The 19,238-nt window shown below is 42.1% G+C and overlaps 1 protein-coding gene across 7 annotated transcripts in view; it reads left to right on the top strand.

The window, feature by feature from the left end:
* The window catches only part of PATJ (PATJ crumbs cell polarity complex component), a 159,397-nt gene that overhangs the window by 34,029 nt on the left and 106,130 nt on the right, over positions 1 to 19,238 (top strand). For all 7 annotated transcript variants that reach the window (XM_079982093.1, XM_079982091.1, XM_079982090.1 and 4 more), the window contains one exon: positions 17,405 to 17,614. In XM_079982093.1, coding sequence (XP_079838219.1) covers positions 17,405 to 17,614 — 210 coding nt within the window. The remainder of the gene's footprint in view (positions 1 to 17,404; positions 17,615 to 19,238) is intronic.

Raw genomic sequence — 19,238 nt, forward strand, 5'->3', positions numbered from 1 at the left:
GAATCCCCGCGGCGGGGTGTGCTCCTGTCGCTCGGTCCCAGCGCCTGCCATCCTAGCAGTTTGAAAGCACCCCCGGGTGCAAGTAGATAAATAGGGACCGCTTACTAGCGGGAAGGTAAACGGCGTTCCGTGTGCTGCAGCTTGTCACGCTGGCCACGTGACCCGGAAGTGTCTGCGGACAGCGCTGGCTCCCGGCCTCTAGAGTGAGATGAGCGCACAACCCTAGAGTCTGTCAAGACTGGCCCGTACGGGCAGGGGTACCTTTACCTTTTTAACTGCTATAAGTGTGTTTAATGTTACAAGCTACTCAGCTGATTACTAGTCTCAATTCAAGATGGCGGTTAGCTACATAAAGTTCTGAGCATCCAGGTTTGGGATAATTCAGGGAGCAGCTCTGTTATAAATAGCCAATGTTTTCAAGAGGGTACTAACGGATACACAGTGCTGGCACCTCTTTTTTGTTGTTGTTAAAAAGTGTGACACTTCCTGTAACAACTTCATTGTTAGTACCGACACCTATTTTTCTATTAAAAAAGCAATCTTTGACCACCCAATGAGATCCTATGATAGATGTATTTGCCTTCAGATACCAGATTGATATCTGCTAGGAGCAGGGCTGCCCACACAATTTCACCTTGTTTTCCATGCAAGCTAACTCTATTGCAATATTTAGATATTGAGTTGATGTTGCTGATTGGTCAGGAATTTGAAGTCTGAAGGGCTAGAAAGTATTATATTCTGCTTCTGTTTTCAGCAGCGCTTGTATTTTTGGTGGTTTTAGTATTGCTATGGTTGTTTAATAGAAAAACATGGCAAAACATAAAATGTTTAATTTATTTATGTTACACTGTAGCCGTTGGCCCTTTGGGCACTCCTTGTAAGCTGTAACTTGGCTGGCTCCTTCTGACTTTTCTGCACAACTGCAGACATGCACTCAGCCAAAGACTGTTTTATCTGTACACTGTGGTGTTTGTGTGGACTGGGCGATCATATCAGACAAAGTTAGACAGAAGAAATGGTGGCTACAGAGAAACTGCCCAAATGGAAAGGGTGGACCATATGTTTTGCCTCTAAAGCTTACTGGAAAAAATATCTGCTCTTTCCAGCAGCATTTGCAATATATCATTATATATTAAAGTGAGTAAATGGCATCCGTTGTGACATTTGTATGGCCGATAACTTAATTTAAAAGTTTTATACTGTGTGAGATAATTAATGAGCTCTAATATCTCTTTGCTGTAATTACATAATAAATCACACACAGTAAAACTCACTTTTGCAAAGCAGGACAGAGGTTTATTACTGGGAGAACAAAGGCCATATCTGAGGCTTTCTGTATTTCTGGAATTCTTAGCCGTTCCTCACTTGTCTGCCTTTTCCAGTATTCTGCTCTTAACTGTGAGCAATACCAGATGAGCTTTTGGAAGGCGAAGGGAATCCCAAAATGGGTGGTTTGGGAATAATTTGCCTGTAGGCTTTAGTTTTATAGGGATGTCAGAAAGAATCTGCAGTTGTTTTTCCCCCATTTTGCATAAACATTTGAAACGTTCTTATAGTTTAGGGTGTAATTTTAGTTGCTGGACAGTTGGCTGTCCAGCATGTTATGTGCACGACCTCCAAAGCTTCACACAGGGGAAAATGAGGACTTGCCTGCAATGTGCCTATTCCTGTGGCAAGGATTGTTTTACGGAAGGCTCTTTGCTCTCCGGCATTATTCATTTGCTTAGCAAATTTATTGGGGTGGGGATAAAGTCAAGAGCACGATAGTGGTTCTTTTGGCAAAAGAAATAATGGTAAATATAGGATACTATCAATTCAAAATACAGTGGTACCTCTGGTTACGTACTTAATTCATTCCGGAGGTCTGTTCTGAACCTGAAACCGTTCTTAACCTGAGGTACCACTTTAGCTAATGGGGCCTCCCGCTGCCGCTGTGTGATTTCTGTTCTCATCCTGAGGTAAAGTTCTTAACCCGAGGTACTACTTCCGGGTTAGCGGAGTCTGTAACCCAAAGTGTGTGTAACCCGAGGTACCACTGTCTACCTTGGCATCAGCAGTGTGTGAAGTGGCAGGCTACGTACTGCATGATACCTTAGGGTTTCATGCTTGTGCCGTTAGTGACATGTGCACCCAGCTGGGGATGCAACCAGCTACCCACTCAAAGGGTTTCACTTCTAGAGATAAGGATGCTACCATTTCATACTGTGTTTTAAAAAGAAAAAATAAACAAAACATTCTCCCTTCAGGGAGAATGATGTACCAGGAGCAGGGATTAAAAAACAGGGGATATTCCTGATAAATAAGGGGTGGTTGGAGGAGATGTGTATGTGCTCTCCTTTGTATTGGATCATTTTTTTTCAGAGAACTCCCTTTCTATATCAGTACTCTGGGTCCTTCATGACTTTTATACACCTAGGAGGAAAGAAGGTTGCTTTGGCATAATTCTGGATTCATCGCTGTCATGGAGGCATGGGTGATCTCCATGCTATGGAATGTTTTCTACCTGCTTAGGTTGTTGACCCAACTCTGCCTCTGTGTGGGTGAAAATACCTTGCCAGAGACTGGCAGGGCCCCAATGAATGTGTGGCAAAGACAGGGGTGGTGGTGGAGGCTGACCCAGGAGAAGGGACCAATGATTTATGAGGTTTGGTGCCACCTGTGAGGCAGGAGCCAGGGTGGGAGGAAAAGGAAATGCCCAAGCAGTATGAGGGAGGGAAGGGGGTGCAGGACATGTCAGAAGCAGTGGTGTGCGGTCAGTGGACTAGGAGGACCAGACCAGTCCCCCAAATGTTCCCCTGGCACATCCTTCCAAAAGCCTGGGAAGCTTCTGCCCTGCTTAAGGAGGGAGCTGCAATGGTTTTGGAAAAATGACCTTGCAGGCTAAATTTGAGCCCATTCTGTGCCTAATTAGGCCTGTAGCCCTATGCCTGGATTGTAGTATTTTCAATGAGAACAGTTTTAACATCTTAGAGCATGTGATTTGCTTTTAGCTGATGGTTTCTTCACTGTTTATTTATGTTGACTGATGTATTTTAAAAGTTTTATGTTGTTTCTTTGGCATGTTTTTGTCTATATAACATAAATTGCTTTGGAGGCATTATTTGTGTTAGGTGACCTATAAATTTTAATTTAATCTACTGAACCAATAGGCCAGTTGATAACTCAGGATTTTTGTGGTGTTGCAAGATGCAGCACAAACCTACATCTGCTGGTTCCCCCATGCCTGGTAATTAAATGTGGGATGGTGTTAAATCTAATATTCTGGCCAAATTCTAGGTTGAGTAATATTCTCTGGCTCCCTTATTTTTTCTCTCCACCATTCTGTTTGGATGAGTAGCTCACCTCCTAACTAACTTTTATGTAGTGTTGCTGGCGAATTCATAGATGACTTCATTTTACTTGATCTGTAGACTTAAAGTTATTTTTCATATGAAGTTCATAAAGGGCTTTGGACAGAAGGTGCTGTAGAAATGGATGCTATTTGCCAACAGTATGCAAGTGTTTTGCTTATTAGTAATCTTGGTAAAAATCAATTATTTACCATACATTCCACAAAATGGAGTCTATGAAAGAAAACAAGTCTCTAATGAACAAACCTCAAAAATTAGAAGTTTGGAAATCAGATATGATCCAGACTGGAGTTTCAATCTCTGGTCAAGAATAAGATTATAGAAAATTGAAAAAGGAACACGACAAGGTTGCCCCTTATCCCCTCTGTTATTTATTTCAGTCCTAGAGGTGCTTTTGAACATGATTAGGGAGGACCGGTTGGTGCAAGGAATACAGGTCGGAGTGAAACAGTATAAATCGAAAGCTTTTGCAGATGACTTGGTAATAACATTACAGGAGCCAGAATCTAGTATGAAAAGAGTTTTGGAACTGATATATGAGTTTGGTCGGGTGGCGGGATTCAAATTGAATAAGCAAAAAACTAAGGTTTTGGTAAAAAATCTGACATCTTCGGAAGCAGAAAGGTTTCAGAATGAGACAGAATTAAATGTGGTTAAAAAAGTGAAGTACCTAGGGGTTAATTTGACTGCTAAAAATTTGAATTTATTTAAAGATAATTATGAAAAATGTTGGTCAGAAATTAAAAAGGATTTAGAAATTTGGTCAAGATTGAAACTTTCCTTGTTGGGTCGAATTGCAGCTATAAAGATGAATGTATTGCCAAAGATGTTGTTTTTGTTTCAAACTCTACAGATTGTGGACAGAGTGGAATGTTTTGGAAAATGGCAGAAAGATATTTCTAAGTTTATCTGGCAGGGCAAAAAGCCCCGAATAAAATTTAAAATATTAACTGATGCAAAAGAAAGAGGGGGGTTTGCCCTGCCAGATTTAAAGTTATATTATGAAGCTGCAGCTTTCTGCTGGATGAAAGATTGGCTACTTCTTGAGAACACTGATGTCCTAGATCTGGAGGGGTTTAACAATGCTTTTGGTTGGCATGCATACTTGTGGTACGACAAGGTAAAGATTCATAAAATGTTCAAAAACCATATTGTCAGAAAAGCAATATTTATTGTCTGGACAAAATATAAAGACTTACTAGAAAGTAAGACCCCGAGATGGCTATCACCAATGGAGGCTAAGGCCCGGAAAAGACTCAATATGGAGGCCTGCTGGCCGAAATATTGGGAAATAATAGAAAAAATTGGAGACAAATGGAGGTTGCAGAGCATGGAGAAATTAAAGAATAAGGTGCAAGATTGGTTACATTACGCTCAAATTCAAGAGGTTTTTATATTGGATAAAAAGATAGGATTCCAGGTGGAGAAGTCGAAATTAGAGACAGAACTGTTGGAACCAAAGACTAAGGTACTTTCGAGAATGTATAACTTGCTGCTTAAATGGAACACACAGGATGAGACTGTTAAATCAGCCATGATAAAATGGGCTCAGGATATTGGGTATAACATTATGTTTGAGGACTGGGAAAGGTTATGGACCACCGGAATAAAATTCACGGCATGTAATGCCTTGAAGGAGAATATTATGAAAATGATATATAGGTGATACATGACCCCAGTCAAGCTTGCAAAAATATATCACCTGTCTGATAATAAATGTTGGAAATGTAGAGAGGCTGAGGGGACATTCTTTCACCTCTGGTGGACATGCCCAAAAGTGAGGGTCTTCTGGGAAATGATCTATAATGAACTAAAAAAGGTATTTAAATATACCTTTGTTAAGAAACCGGAGGCCTTCCTCTTGGGCATTGTCGGCCAGAAAGTGTCAAAGAAGGACAGAAATTTCTTTATGTATGCAACAACAGCAGCAAGAATACTTATTGCAAAGTATTGGAAGACACAAGACTTGCCCACACTGGAAGAGTGGCAGACGCAATTGATGGATTATATGGAATTGGCTGAAATGACTGGCAGAATCCGAGACTTGGGAGAAGAAACAACGGAAGAGGACTGGAAGAAGTTTAAGGACTATTTACAAAAACAATATAAGTTGTATGAATGTTAAGTATCTGCACGATTTAGAAAATCTCAGTTCCAGTAAATAGATTTTGTAAAATAGAAAATTAAGTTATAAGTAAGAAAAGGTCGAAATTTAAGGTAATAATATGTTTAAATCTAAGGTATGAGTAAATGATAAAAATTATCTTAAATTTAGAAGTATAATATTTGGAAAGTACAAAATAAGGTATGAAACAAGGTAATAATTTGCTGATATTTTTAATATAAATAATGCAGGGTAAAGGAGATGTGAGGAAGTCCAAAGAAGCTTTCAAAATATGTTATGATACATGTCATATTGTTTATTATTTTTGCATTTTGTATCTAAAAAATCTCAATAAATATTTATAAAAAAAAAAGAATAAGATTATAGAACTGGAAAGATAAATGAACTTTTTTATAAATATACTTTGACCGCACAAATGTGATATGTAGTGCTCTTACTGTGTGTATGGTTTGGCAAGTTTTCACTTAGTTTCCAGCCTAAAATTCTAACGATTTCCCCTAGTCTACAATTTTAACAGCTTCACATTTGTTTTTATTCAATTTCTGTCCGATCAGATATGTTAAAGGCACTGTCCTTAATGTATGGAAAACTAAGCTCTGTGGAAAATGCATTTAGCTGTAGGATTAATGGTAAAGCCAGGTATATTATCAAATCATTCAACATAATACAACACCAATCAATAATACTTGAAACATTGCTGGGCTTGTTTCTATCACTAAACTAAAGATGGTGGGGATTGAACCTGGAACTTTTCTGCATGCAAAATTATTAATAGGCTGATTTATGTTTCTTAATGCTCTTTGGTAAGATCCTCTATTGCTTGCTCTGCCCAAATTCCAGCTTTAAATCTTTTTGTTAACCACACAGTTCTCTAACATCTTTGCCCTTATGTAATTGGGATGCGGGTGGCACTGTGGTTTAAACCACTGCACTGCTTGGGCTTGCCAGTCGGAAGGTCGGTGGTTCGAATCCCCATGATGGGGTGAGCTCCCGTTGCCCAGACCCAGCTCCTGCCAACCTAGCAGTTCGAAATCACGCAGTGCAAGTAAATAAATAGGTACCGCTCCTGCGGGAAGGTAAACGGCGTTTCCTTGCACTGCCTTGGCTTTGCCAGATGCGGCTTAGTCATGCTGGCCACATGACCTGGAAAAACTGTCAGCGGAAGCGGACAAACACCAGCTCCCTCGGCCTGTAAAGCGAGATGAGCACCACAACCCCAGAGTCGTTCACGACTGGACTTAACTGTCATGGGTACCTTTACCTAATTAAAGAAGGCTGATCACCGAAGAATTGATGCTTTTGAATTATGGTGCTGGAGGAGACTCTTGAGAGTCCCATGGACTGCAAGAAGATCAAACCTATCCATTCTTAAGGAAATCAGTCCTGAGTGCTCACTGGAAGGACAGGTCGTGAAGCTGAGGCTCCAATACTCTGGCCACCTCATGAGAAGAGAAGACTCCCTGGAAAAGACCCTGATGTTGGAAAAGATTGAGGGCACAAGGAGAAGGCGAAGACAGAGGACGAGATGGTTGGATAGTGTTCTTGAAGCTACCAGCATGAGTTTGACCAAACTGCGGGAGGCAGTGGAAGACAGGAGTGCCTGGTGTGCTCTGGTCTATGGGGTCACGAAGAGTCGGACATGACTAAACAACTAAGCAACAACAACAACAATTATTAGCATAAGGAGCAGAGGTGCCATTAAAGCATGGAAGCCAGTCTCGTTCACACCATACATTTAAAACCACCATTTTAACAGTCATGGCTTTCCCCAAAGAATCCTGGGAATTCTAATTAGTTAAGGGTCCTGGCTTCACAATCCCCAGCACCCGTAACAAGGTACAATTCCCAGGTTTCTCCAGGACTTTTAAAGTTGTGTAATAGAGCTTTAAAAGTATGGTGTTAACCTTCATCCTTTTTCAGCGGTTGATTTGTTGCTTCCATATTTTTTTTTATCTGCTCACTGTTTGTGGGGCAAATTCAAAGTCATTCTGTCCTGTCTATTTGCATTTGTTGCTACTAGATGCATATCAAGGATGCAATGTTCTTGGGATCTCAGGCTGGTTCTACCAGTTTGGTAACTTGGGCAGTATCTTCTTCTTCCTAGGCTTCCTCAAATGTAGAATATCGAAAAGGATATAAAACTCAGAGCCAAGGTTTGGCTACTAACTAATGGATCAGTAGCTGAAACAAGTGTTCTTCTTTCCCTTGTTAACGTTCCAGGTTTTATAGTGTCCGCTGCTGGCTTTAGGTTTGCAATGTCAAAAATCTCATCCACTGGTTTTAGATTTGTATAAAATTCTACAAGGACAGCTAGCCTGAGATTTTTCAGGTCTGCAGGGGGGAGAGGCAGAAAAATGCCCAGGAAAGGATATGGAATATCACCAAAGGAAGTTCTGGCCCGAAGGGAGCACACAGCTTGGATGGAGGAAAGGCGCAGGTGGTTTTAGAAAAGCCTGTTTGAAAGGATGGCTGGAAGATATTCAGGAATTGATTCTAGACGGAAGAAATGGATTGAGTAGAAAGCGATTTTATTCTTGAGGTATGAAAATAGCCCTGATGTAGCTTGAGTAAACTGGCTTTTGATCAGGGTGGCCGGTGAATGTTGGATCAAATCCACTTCATGAATCTCATGTTCCAACTTGGTTTAGTCATGCCTATCCTGACAAATACCCCAGGTACTTTTTCTTCCACCTTTCAGAAACAATCCAGCAAATATGCGACGGCTGTTTTAATCATTACATGCCCTCTGTGGAGAGGGCGGCAACATCCAGGTGCCCATTGGGCCTGGTAGGGCAGAGGGCATGTCACCAAATGATAGGCAGAACCTATCAAAGCTGGAACAAAATGGTTCCACAAACCCATTCCACATTTGGCAGAGTGGTAAGATTTGGAGAGAAGTAACTTCCCTAAGAAACTATGTACAGGCTGCGGTCATATACAGGCATCTCTTCACTTGTGCACGATTGTGTATATAATTAAATAGTTTAATTCATACCTAGAAATGGAATGAGAGAGCTGGAGAGAGGCTGAAGAGATAGCCTGAAGAGGACTTCAGTGAGGGCAGAGAAGAGACTGGAGGCACAGCAGGGCGTTTTCTTTAGGCCCCTCAGCCTCCCCACCTGGTAGCGCAGCAGCAGCAGCAGCACTCCTGCCGGCCCCAGAGTTTTAATTCCAGTTGTGGATATTTTTAGTACAGTATTATTATTATTTTGGAGAGTAGTATTTTGGAGAGGGAGTGGCAGAGGTCATTTAAAGGATGTTAAGAGGGTGTTCCCCACTTATGCGCATCATGCACCGGAACGTAACACCCACATAAGTGGGGAGTTGCTTATACATGCTTACATAAGAGTAAGGCCCAGTGAACTCACTTGAACCTACTTCTGAATAGTCCTGCAGAGAATTGCTCTGTATAGCCCATCAATACCTCACTTTCTCAGGTTGAAAAGAAAACCAGGTTCCCACTTCTATACAACAATTAAAGTTGCAGAAGCCGCCTGCCTAGTTCTGCATCTGACCACTCTCTGTCTCATACGTTTGCTCAGTTCCTGCTTTCACTTGCCCCCCTCCCTTTCTAAGACTGCAGACTTTATGCATCTTTACATGGAAATAAGCCCCAGTGAGCTTGGTGGCATTTCTCCCCCAACAGATATATATATATATATATATGACAGGGTTGGGGAACCATTTCGGCTCCTTGGGTCAGATCCTTACCAGCATCTGACTTGCACACCAAATCTGACATGTGGCAAGGCTCCCCACCTGTCAGTCATGTGACATCATTGTAATGAAACCTAACTGACAGGCGGTTTTGCTCTGATCTTAAAAGGGAAGTGGGAGGCGGCTTGCAAATCTCATGTCAGTCTTAAAGACTGATGGATATCACTTTGATTTGCTGGTGTTCCATGCAGCTACTGCTTGCTATATATAAACACACACACGTAAGTAAGCTCTGCAGAATAAGTTATGGCAATAATCCAACATTATCATGAACTTGCCACTACTTAATACTTCGCTTGTGTTGTGCTTGGGACTATTGGTAACATGAACAGCAGTTTTAAACCACACATTTTTTGGTGAAAACCAAATACATTGGTCCTCTGAATGAACGAATTTGGGGATTTCATTCGGCAAATGTACATGGTTGACAATCTCTCCCATAGCAAACCAGTCCAAATGATTACCAGATTAAAATAGCATTTGAACATGTGCCACAGGAACACCAATAATTCTATTGTTGCTGCTTTGACACCCGTTAAATATGATTTCCGAAAGCATCTGTAGTTGGGCCAAGTGGGATTGCCAATCTTGGCAAGGATTAGGCTCCTGTTCCTAAGGAGTTGCTTTAAAGTACAGTGTGTCTCCTTTACTTTAGTATATATACTTCTTTCAGTTAGAAGGCCTTTGGTTTGAGAGAGGGTGGGTGAAGAAAATTTGAAAAGGTTATTTCAACCCCACAAATCGAAACTGGATTTTAGGCCACCAAGTGAAAAAGGAAAGAAAGAAAAAATGTTAGGACTAGGCAACGTTTTTTGCCAATCCTCCCTGCAGTTATTTTTCTTCTTCTTTGTGTAGTTTCTTTCTCTGGATCTTTACTGACATTTTCTACAACAGAAGTCTTGATTAATGCCAGATGTATAGCAAGCGTATGAAATTCATTGCTGTACTCGCCACTGCAGATCAATAAATACCCATGTTTTATGTTCCAAATGCTGCCTTCCACTACTCCTAAAACACCCTTCAGTTTAACAACTTGAATAAAAGGTAAAAGGTAAAGGTACCCCTGCCCGTACGGGCCAGTCTTGACAGACTCTGGGGTTGTGCGCCCATCTCACTTAAGAGGCCAGGGGCCAGCGCTGTCCGGAGACACTTCCGGGTCACGTGGCCAGCGTGACATCGCTGCTCTGGCGAGCCAGAGCCGCACACGGAAACGCCGTTTACCTTCCCGCTGGTAAGCGGTCCCTATTTATCTACTTGCACCTGAAGGTGCTTTCGAACTGCTAGGTTGGCAGGCGCTGGGACCGAGCAGCGGGAGCGCACCCCGCCGCAGGGATTCGAACCGCCGACCTTTTGATCGGCAAGTCCTAGGTGCTGAGGCTTTAACCCACAGCGCCACCTGCGTCCCCAACAACTTGAATACATTTATGCAATTTAGGGTTGTATCACTGTCACGGTGGTAAATCAGCACTTTTATATTCTTATCTAGAGGGGTTGGCTTCTGTTCACCTTGTGGGTTTTGGGGTCTGCCTTTCTCTCTCTCTCTCTCTCTCTCTCTCTCTCTCTCTCTCTCTCATTCCAAACTTTTGGAGAAGAGTAGGCTTGGTTGGAATTCACTGTAATTTGTATTTCAGATCTGTTGTCTTCAGTGTGAGGGCTTCTTGTCTGCTTGTTTGTTTTCCTGATAGGCAGCAGGATAGACGTTTTTGTAGATCTGTGTCAGATTGAAACTGTTCCTACAAAGTCGTTTTCCATAAAACAATCTTTCAGTAAGAGTGGTCAAGAGACGTACTACTTCAGGATAGACCTTGCCCTGGTTTATTCCATGTAACTTGCTTTTGGTGATGCAACAGCAAAAACAAAGTTGGCCAATGAGGGAATTAAGGATGCAGCTTACTGGCTGGACCCAGTTTCCCTGCCCCAGATATATATGATATATTCAGATATATCCTCCTCCAAGACCTCTATATGGTTACTGCTCAGAGTCTTATACCTTGAGTCTAACTCATGCTCGCCAACTGTCCTGCTTTGAGTGGGTCATCCTGGAATTTCAGGAGCCATTCTGGCTTCTGATTATCTACCGAGATGTTTGTTTTGGCTTCCGCAAGGGCGCAGCCCCAAAATACACCTGTTGGGGGGGGGGCTGTGAGCCCTGAAAGATGTGTGTCCCTATTTCCCTATGTGGCATGTTGGAGGGCATGCTACCTTGAGAGGGGCTATGCACTGACGATCATTGCACATATCTCATGGAACACCATTGGAGGATCAGTGTGCTATTTTTTAATTGTATTTTATTTGGTCTGCCTTCATACAGTTAACTCTGCATGTAAGCAGGAGCTGCTGGAATTCACTGTACACAGCAGCTACCACAGAAGTCTTTATGCAAACCAGTCCTTACTTTGGGTAATTTTGATGGGTTGTATTCAGTGTAGCACTAAGCAAACTGTTTTGTCACTGCAAGTATTTCTCCTTGCACATTCTTCCCCCCTCCCTACAACATATTCCCTAAATCTGTTCTGGGGTTTCCCCCAAGCCTCTGGAGCAGATTTGGGAATTGCATGGGGTGCGTGCAGGGGGAGGAAATTCCATTGCACTAGTGCTAATCCTTGCGCAAGAGCAACAATTTAATTGAATGTCACCCAGAGACTTCAGGTGGCTTTGTTTGTACAGTGGTACCTCGGGTTAAGAACTTAATTCGTTCTGGAGGTCCATTCTTAACCTGAAACTGTTCTTAACCTGAGGTACCACTTTGTTAATGGGGCCTCTTGCTGCCGCACCGCCACCGCGCAATTTCTGTTCTCATCCCAAAGTTCTTAACCCGAAGTACCATTTCTGGGTTTGTGGAGTCTGTAACCTGAAGCCACTGTAATCGATTTGTTCCCTGCCTTTTGTCTAAGGAACTCAGGGCAACATAAAAGGTTCTCTCTTGCAACAGCCATGTGGAGTAGGTAGGACTGAGATAATGACTCTTCCAATGTTAGAGGTGCACTTAGTGGAGACCTGGGAGAGAAGCTTTTCAATCCAGATACCCATATAATGGGACTCCTTTTCCAGAAAGATTCAGTCAGCAATTTCTCTCATGATTTTGAGATGGTCTGTTAAGACTGCTTTGTTTTGCCCGACTCTGGCTGCCTGTTGTGCTGATTGTGATTTTCTTGTGTTGACCTTGTTTTAATGACTCTGTGTCATGCTCCCAGATTTTTATTGTTAGATTTCGGTACTTTGCAATATGACCTAGCTGCTACAGAGCCTTGACTACCTATATATCTCCCTTCCGCACAGACTCTGTGATGAGGACTGCAGATCCTCAGCCACGGAACTGATCTTCAAAACAACTTTTGGAGTGACCACTGTGAATTTCCTAGCAATTCAGGATGTGGTCACTTGCAGTATTATGATTTGCAGGTACTTTTGCAAGACTACTTCACATGTAAAAACTAAAATTGCCTCATGGTGCTCCAGCCCTGTATCAGTGCAGAATTGGTAACATTATAGAGTTTAAAGGTTTCTATGAAGAAAGGGTAGGAGCTTTGTGAATAAAATGGAAAATATGCAACAAAGTTTGAAGAAATAACTTCATAGTTTAATTCTCTAAATGATGTTTTGCAAAATGTAATGCATTTTGTGAGCTGTGATGTGTGTTTCTCTTGGCTCTGCAGTGCAAAATGTGTGGCTTACACAAACTGACCCTAGCAAAAGTGTTCTGGTGGTAACTTAAAATGGTACAGACAAATGACTCTGAAAATGTATTTGTTTTGGTGCCTGTTAGCTGTTCTGTTCAGTGTTAGTTCTGATATATTTATATTTGGGTATTTTTCTGGCAGCAGGTATTTTGTGACTTCATTATGCCAACTTTTCTCAGAAAGCTGATTTGTCTGAACCCAGAGCTGAAGGAGTGCCAAAGCTAATATAGTTGGAAAGCCAATGGCAAGAACTGACTTATCTGTGGGATTTTTTTACATGTGCTTCTTAAAATGGCATGTGGTATTTATTCTCAGTGAACAAGAACTTGTTCTCAGTGAAGCTGTAGTTACAGAATACAGTGGTACCTCGGGTTAAGAACTTAATTCGTTCTGGAGGTCTGTTCTTAACCTGAAACTGTTCTTAACCTGAGGTACCACTTTATCTAATGAGGCCTCCTGCTGCGGCAGCGCGATTTCTGTTCTCATCTTGAAGCAAAGTTCTTAACCCGAGGTACTATTTCTGGGTTAGCAGAGTCTGTAACCTGAAGCGATGGGAACCTGAAGCATTGGGAACCTGAGGTACCACTGTAATTAGGTGCTGCCAACTGTTCCGGGTCCTGGGCTTATTGGGGCAATTCAACATGGTAAAGATCAGTGCTATTTTTTTCTGGGAAAAGAAGTGCTGGAACTCACCACAAACACCTCCCTTGTTCACTTATAATGACAATGGCTCACACCTCAAAGGTGCGGGAACCCCATTCTGGCTGAAAAAAAGTACTGGTTAAAGAAAGATACTGACAATTCCCAATAAAAAATGGAGGGCACAATTGCTGGGGCTCTGTCACAGAGTTTGTTGCCCGCACTGGGGGTGACTGGGAATAGAGTCACGATCAGATATAGTTCACCTTCTCCTCCACTGCCCTTCAAGGATCTTGAGTCTTCCCCAGAGACGTTTAGCTATTGAATCTGCAGTCATTGCTACTCATTCCACTTTCATGTCAGCTGGGTTTCCTAGTTGGGATAACATTAAAGCAATCTTCATTCTCAGAGTTTCCGGCTCCACCCTTGGACCCAGTTGGCGGTGGCCACAATGCTCCATCACCAATTGCACCATACCCTAGCAGAGCCCTCTAGGTTCCCTTTCCTATTCCTTCTGTTGCCTTCTCTCTTTACTACACCTTTCTACCTTTCCTCCACTGCTCATCTTGATGCCCTTTCATGCTTAACTTCTTCACTGGCCTGTGCCTGAGCCCACCAAGGTCCATCCATCTTGTTTTGATTTCTCCTGCAGTGCCTTGAGTTGTCGCTGAGGCCCCTTCACTTGCTGTTTCCTAACCTTGTGGTCCACAGTCCTTTCATAATAATGAAAAATCTTAATCTGATAGCTAAACAAGTAAATCTTCCCCCTGCACACATACACACTTTTTGGCTAAGAGCGTCAGATGCATTTAGTGATGGATCTTGTTGCTGGTCTGTAAGTGCCCTCTGTTGGCCAATGCTGAAATATCTACTTTAGATCTAATAAATCCATCTTATTGTTATGGTTCCTGGGCACCTGATATTGATATTAGTCCTACACAAAACCTGCCACCAGTTTCAGAAAAGAAAATGAAATCTGGTACATAATAAGTACTGGTACATAATAAGTACTGGTAACTACAGAACATGCCACTGTGCTCTAAGACCTTTTTATTTGCTTTTGAAACTATTTGGGAATAATAAGTAGATATAGGCATGAAAGGCCAAAGTAATAACTTTATGGAAAGTAATAATTTTATGGAAGCATCTAGATCAGGGTGGCTCAACTTTTCATACCAGGTGGGCCACAAGAGGAAAAAAATTAAAAGGTAAAGGACCCTTGAATGGTCCAAAGGCGATTGCGGCACTCATCTTGCTTTCAGGCTGAGGGAGCCGGCGTTTCTCCACAGACAGCTTTCCAGGTCATGTGGCCAGCATGACTAAACCACTCAACAGAACACCGAGATGGAAGCCAAAGTGCACGGAAATGCTGTTTACCTTCCCGCCTCAGCGATACCCATTTATCTACTTGCACTTTGGGCATGCTTTCAAACTGCTAGGTTGGCAGAAGCTGGGACAGAGTGACGGGAGCTCACTCCATCGCAGGGATTTGAACCGCCGATCTTCTGATCGGCAAGCCCAAGAGGCTCAGTGGTTTAGACCACAGCGCCACCTGTGTCAGCATGGAACCTATGGACTGCACATTGCTTTGTTGCATGGGGGTGATGGGGGGAAGCTGGGCCAAAATTTAAAGCCCTCTCCCAGCCCTTGTGCTACCTTCCCAAAGCTGGCTAAGTGAGGTGCTGGCAGGGTCCTAGAGGCCTCCCACCTTCTTCCCAAAGCTGGAAAACAGCTAAATAGGCTTTGGAAAGGAGGCAGGGGAACTCTACTTACCCGGCTATGGGAAGGCTAAAGGGGTCTGTGTGTGTGAAATGTTGTTGAGGGCTGCCAAAAAAGGCATTGAGGGCCACATGTTAGACCAGCCTGATTTAGACTGTGCTCTGAATGCAAATTCTTCATTTTCAATAATGGAGTGTTCTTGTTTTGTGTATATATTTATTTATTAATTTAATACATTAACACCCTGTGGGTATAGGGCGGTATATAAATTTAATAATTAATAAATAAAAAAAGAATTAACACCCCACAATTCTGAATTAAGCAAATAGGTCACAGTGTGGGTTACTAAAAATTAAAACATAAAATACAAACAAGTTGGGAGTAAAAACTGCAGGCAGCCCTTTATTGCTATTCTGAACCAGGATGTAAGTTGCAGTTCAGCCTCCCTGAGATTGCTGCTCTCCAAAAGTTCTGGATTGCGGTTTGCATCATACCACAGGGCTAATGGGAGTTGTTGTCCAGAAGATCCAGAGGGCACCAGGTTGGGGGATCCTGTTGTGGGCCAACAAAGCTAAGTCAGGGGGAAAGAATTGCTTTCTTCTATAGCTGAAGATGCACAAACTGCAGTTTTAAAAGTGTCTGCTCTGGGAGCCAGCAGAATGAAAAGTACAAAGTTAATTCTGGTTGTATTTGGTGCCCTTCCTTGTGTACTTAAATAGCTTATCTGGATTAAAGCAAATTCTAATGGCCCTTAAATGCAGCAAATCACTTTTTAATGGATAGTGGCAGTGCTTTCTTCGGGGTGGGATGCAGGGGTACACATACCCCTAACATTTTGTGAATCTAGGTTTGGCCTCATTGAGGGGCAGTATTTCCATATGAGTAGGAAAATGAGAGTACCCCTAAACATTTTTTTAATAGGAAAAAAAGCACTGGGTAGTGGTATTCACAGTCATTGGTCCTGATGGAGAAGGAAAATAAAGTTGTCTAAATGATATAGCCACCACCACAATAGTGCAGCGAGGTACTGATCGGGTATCGTGCGTTGCTAGTTTTCTGAGATCTAGTACTCTGTCTTGAAGTTCCTCAAATTGGTGGCATTTTAGGAAACTCAAGAAAGCCTCCCAAAACATCGTACTTCTTTAAATATGTCTGTTTCATTGGTCCTTTACAAAAGTATACTGCTTGTAATCTACCGGTATTTTCCTTAAATGAAAAACTGGGGTCTTTGAACAAAAATGTGGCTTTTGAATCTTTTATTGCTTGACTTATAAAATAAACTAGATTTGTAGGTTTTTCTCCTTCAGCAACTATACTGCCATCCAAACCTTTTGGGGGACAGACCAGTTTCTCTGTGCAGCAATATGCCGTTTCTAGCTGATTGATCTTTCCCATTATGTAGCTTCTCTTCTCTTCCTATACAAGAGCTCCCTCTGCTTGAGAATGGTAGCGTAGTTATAGCAAATGCATTCTTCGTTTTATCCCCTGAATATTTGTATGCTTCGATTCTGCTCTTAATTAGATTTATTATTATTATTTTATTTTTGGAGAGGGTAGATAGTTGCTGACTCACCTCAGAACTAATAGAATTTGGCTTCCACATCCCTTTACTGTCTCTTTATCCTGAAATAATAATTATAAAGGGGGCATTTTTTGTTGAAATTAGGTTCTTGGAAAACTATGCTGAAGTCAAGGTGCTGTTGCTTATTATACCTTGGTCTTTCCACGGAATAAAAGAACCACTCCCTGTTTATTCCTGTCACAGTGGTGAATGTCTGTGTCTACTGTTGGGTGTCTTGATTTGGTTCCCCAAAATATTATCTGTTTGCCACGTCTCCTTTCTAGTGGAGATGACAATGTACAGAATTGTAGAATATCTGAGTAGCCTTGCCTGCCATGTTTTTCTTCCAGTTCTTTTTTTTAGTCATATCCACATTTCCTTGTTGAATTACATGTGCTCTGACACTAGTCTTTGTGCTCTTTCTCCCCTCCCTTTGTATCATTTGGCAAATCTTGTCATTTTGCTGCTTTTCCTTCTAGAATTTTTCAACTCTGTGGCCCAAATAGTAATGGAAGCCTTCTGTAGATGGACATATATATATATATGTTGTTTGTCTGGAAGCATTCCTTCTATCTATATTTTAAAATGACAGTTTCTTTTGCTTATTTTTCAGGACCCCTTAGATCCAACCAAGGCAGCATTTGTGGTCAGTTCACTGGTGCCAAATGGAGTGGCTGAGCGTGGTGGCAAACTCTTCCCTGGTGACCGTCTGGTCTTTGTCAATGACATGTGTTTGCACAATACTACTCTGGCAGAAGCTGTAGAGGTGTTGAAATCTGTGCCACCAGGAAAAGTTCACCTTGGGATCTGTAAACCTTTGATGGTAAGGGCTGGTCATCTTATGTTATGTAACCTCCCAAATTCAGCAAAACTAGTTTGAGTGGAGTTTCCTATGCAACCCAGCTGGGGCTTGCAAGAAACAGACCAGGCCTGACCTGCTAAATTCTTTGAGCATGGCATATCTTATGAAGTGGTGTGCTGAAGGGCAAAGAAACATTTTTCTTTGATACTCTTGGAGTGAGAGTTTGAGTCTTGTTTTATACTAAAGACTTGTTTGGATTTCTGTCTCCCATTTATTTTAGAAATCTCCTTGTTAGCTGCATTGCAGTTTGAAAATTCAGTAAAATATACAACTTAGATCCATTGATTTCAGTAGATCTAATCTGGGTTTGACTTAGTTCAATACCTTGCAGCGTAAGTGATTTTAAAGCACAGCAGCAGCCAGCCAAGATAAAATCACAGACAGTAGTGAAATCAAAGTTGTGTACAAACAGGAATGTCTTAACCAGCTAGGAAGTCATAGTTCGCCATAGCTTCCCATTACATTCAAGCTGAGAAACTGTGAGTAATGGTTTCCACACCAGCCAGGATATGGAGCCAGCTTTAAGCCATGGCTTGTTCCAATCACACTTTCCCAGCTCGGATATAATGGAAAGATATGTGATACAATGGAAGGATAAAGTGCACATTGGTACAAAAAGTATTAACTTGACCTATATATATATATATATAGAGAGAGAGAGAGAGAGAGTGTTCTGGACTGTGAACTGGAGGTAAATGACCAGGGAAGCTCAGTGAAAAGGTTGGCCCAGTGTGCTGTAGCCGTGAAAAAGGCAAATCAGTGTTAGGGATCCTTAGGAAATAAAATTGTCAATATAGTACTCTGCTATTATACAAATCTATTGTCTGACTGTACTTGGCACTGTGTACAGTTCTGATTGCTGCACCTCCAAAAGGATATTGCAGAGCTTGAAAAGGTTCAGAACACAGAGCTTGGACCAGTTCCCTATGAGGACAGGTTACATTATTTGGGGCTTTTAGTTTAGAAGAAAGGGTGATAAGCACCTAGGAACTTAAGAAGTTGCCTTATATCGAGTCAGCTCATTGGTCCCTCTAGTTCAGTGCTGACTCTCAGCAGCCCAACAGAATTCATCCCAACTCTCCCTGGGGATTGAATCTAAGACATTCTGCGTCCAAAGCAGATGCTCTACCACTAAGCTGCAGCCCTTCCTGAATACCTTGGCTGCCATTTTCCTCAGTTTCCCCCCAAGTCTAGTACTAGGCAGTGCTACAAATACCAGAAAATAGATAGTGTAAGGCTGTCAAATTAATACGGTTCTGAATACCAGTTGTACATCACAATATAAATAAATAAGGTGTCTCCCTCTGCTCTCGTGTCCTGCTTGTGGACTTTCCATAGGCATCTAGTTGGCCACTGTGAGAAGAGGATGCTGGACCAGATGGGCCTTTGGGGGTTCTTATCATTTAAATGTGGCCAATGTCAGTAGAGTTATACCTCGGGTTGAATGTGCTTCGGGATGAGCGCGTTCGAGTTGCGCTCCGCGGCAACCCGGAAGTAACAGAGCGTGTTACTTCCGGGTTTCGCCGCTTGTGCATTTGCATACACTCAAAATGACGTCATGCGCAGAAGCGGTGAAAAGCGACGC

Source organism: Podarcis cretensis, assembly GCF_951804945.1.
Source record: "Podarcis cretensis genome assembly, chromosome: 6".
Lineage (NCBI taxonomy): Eukaryota > Metazoa > Chordata > Lepidosauria > Squamata > Lacertidae > Podarcis > Podarcis cretensis.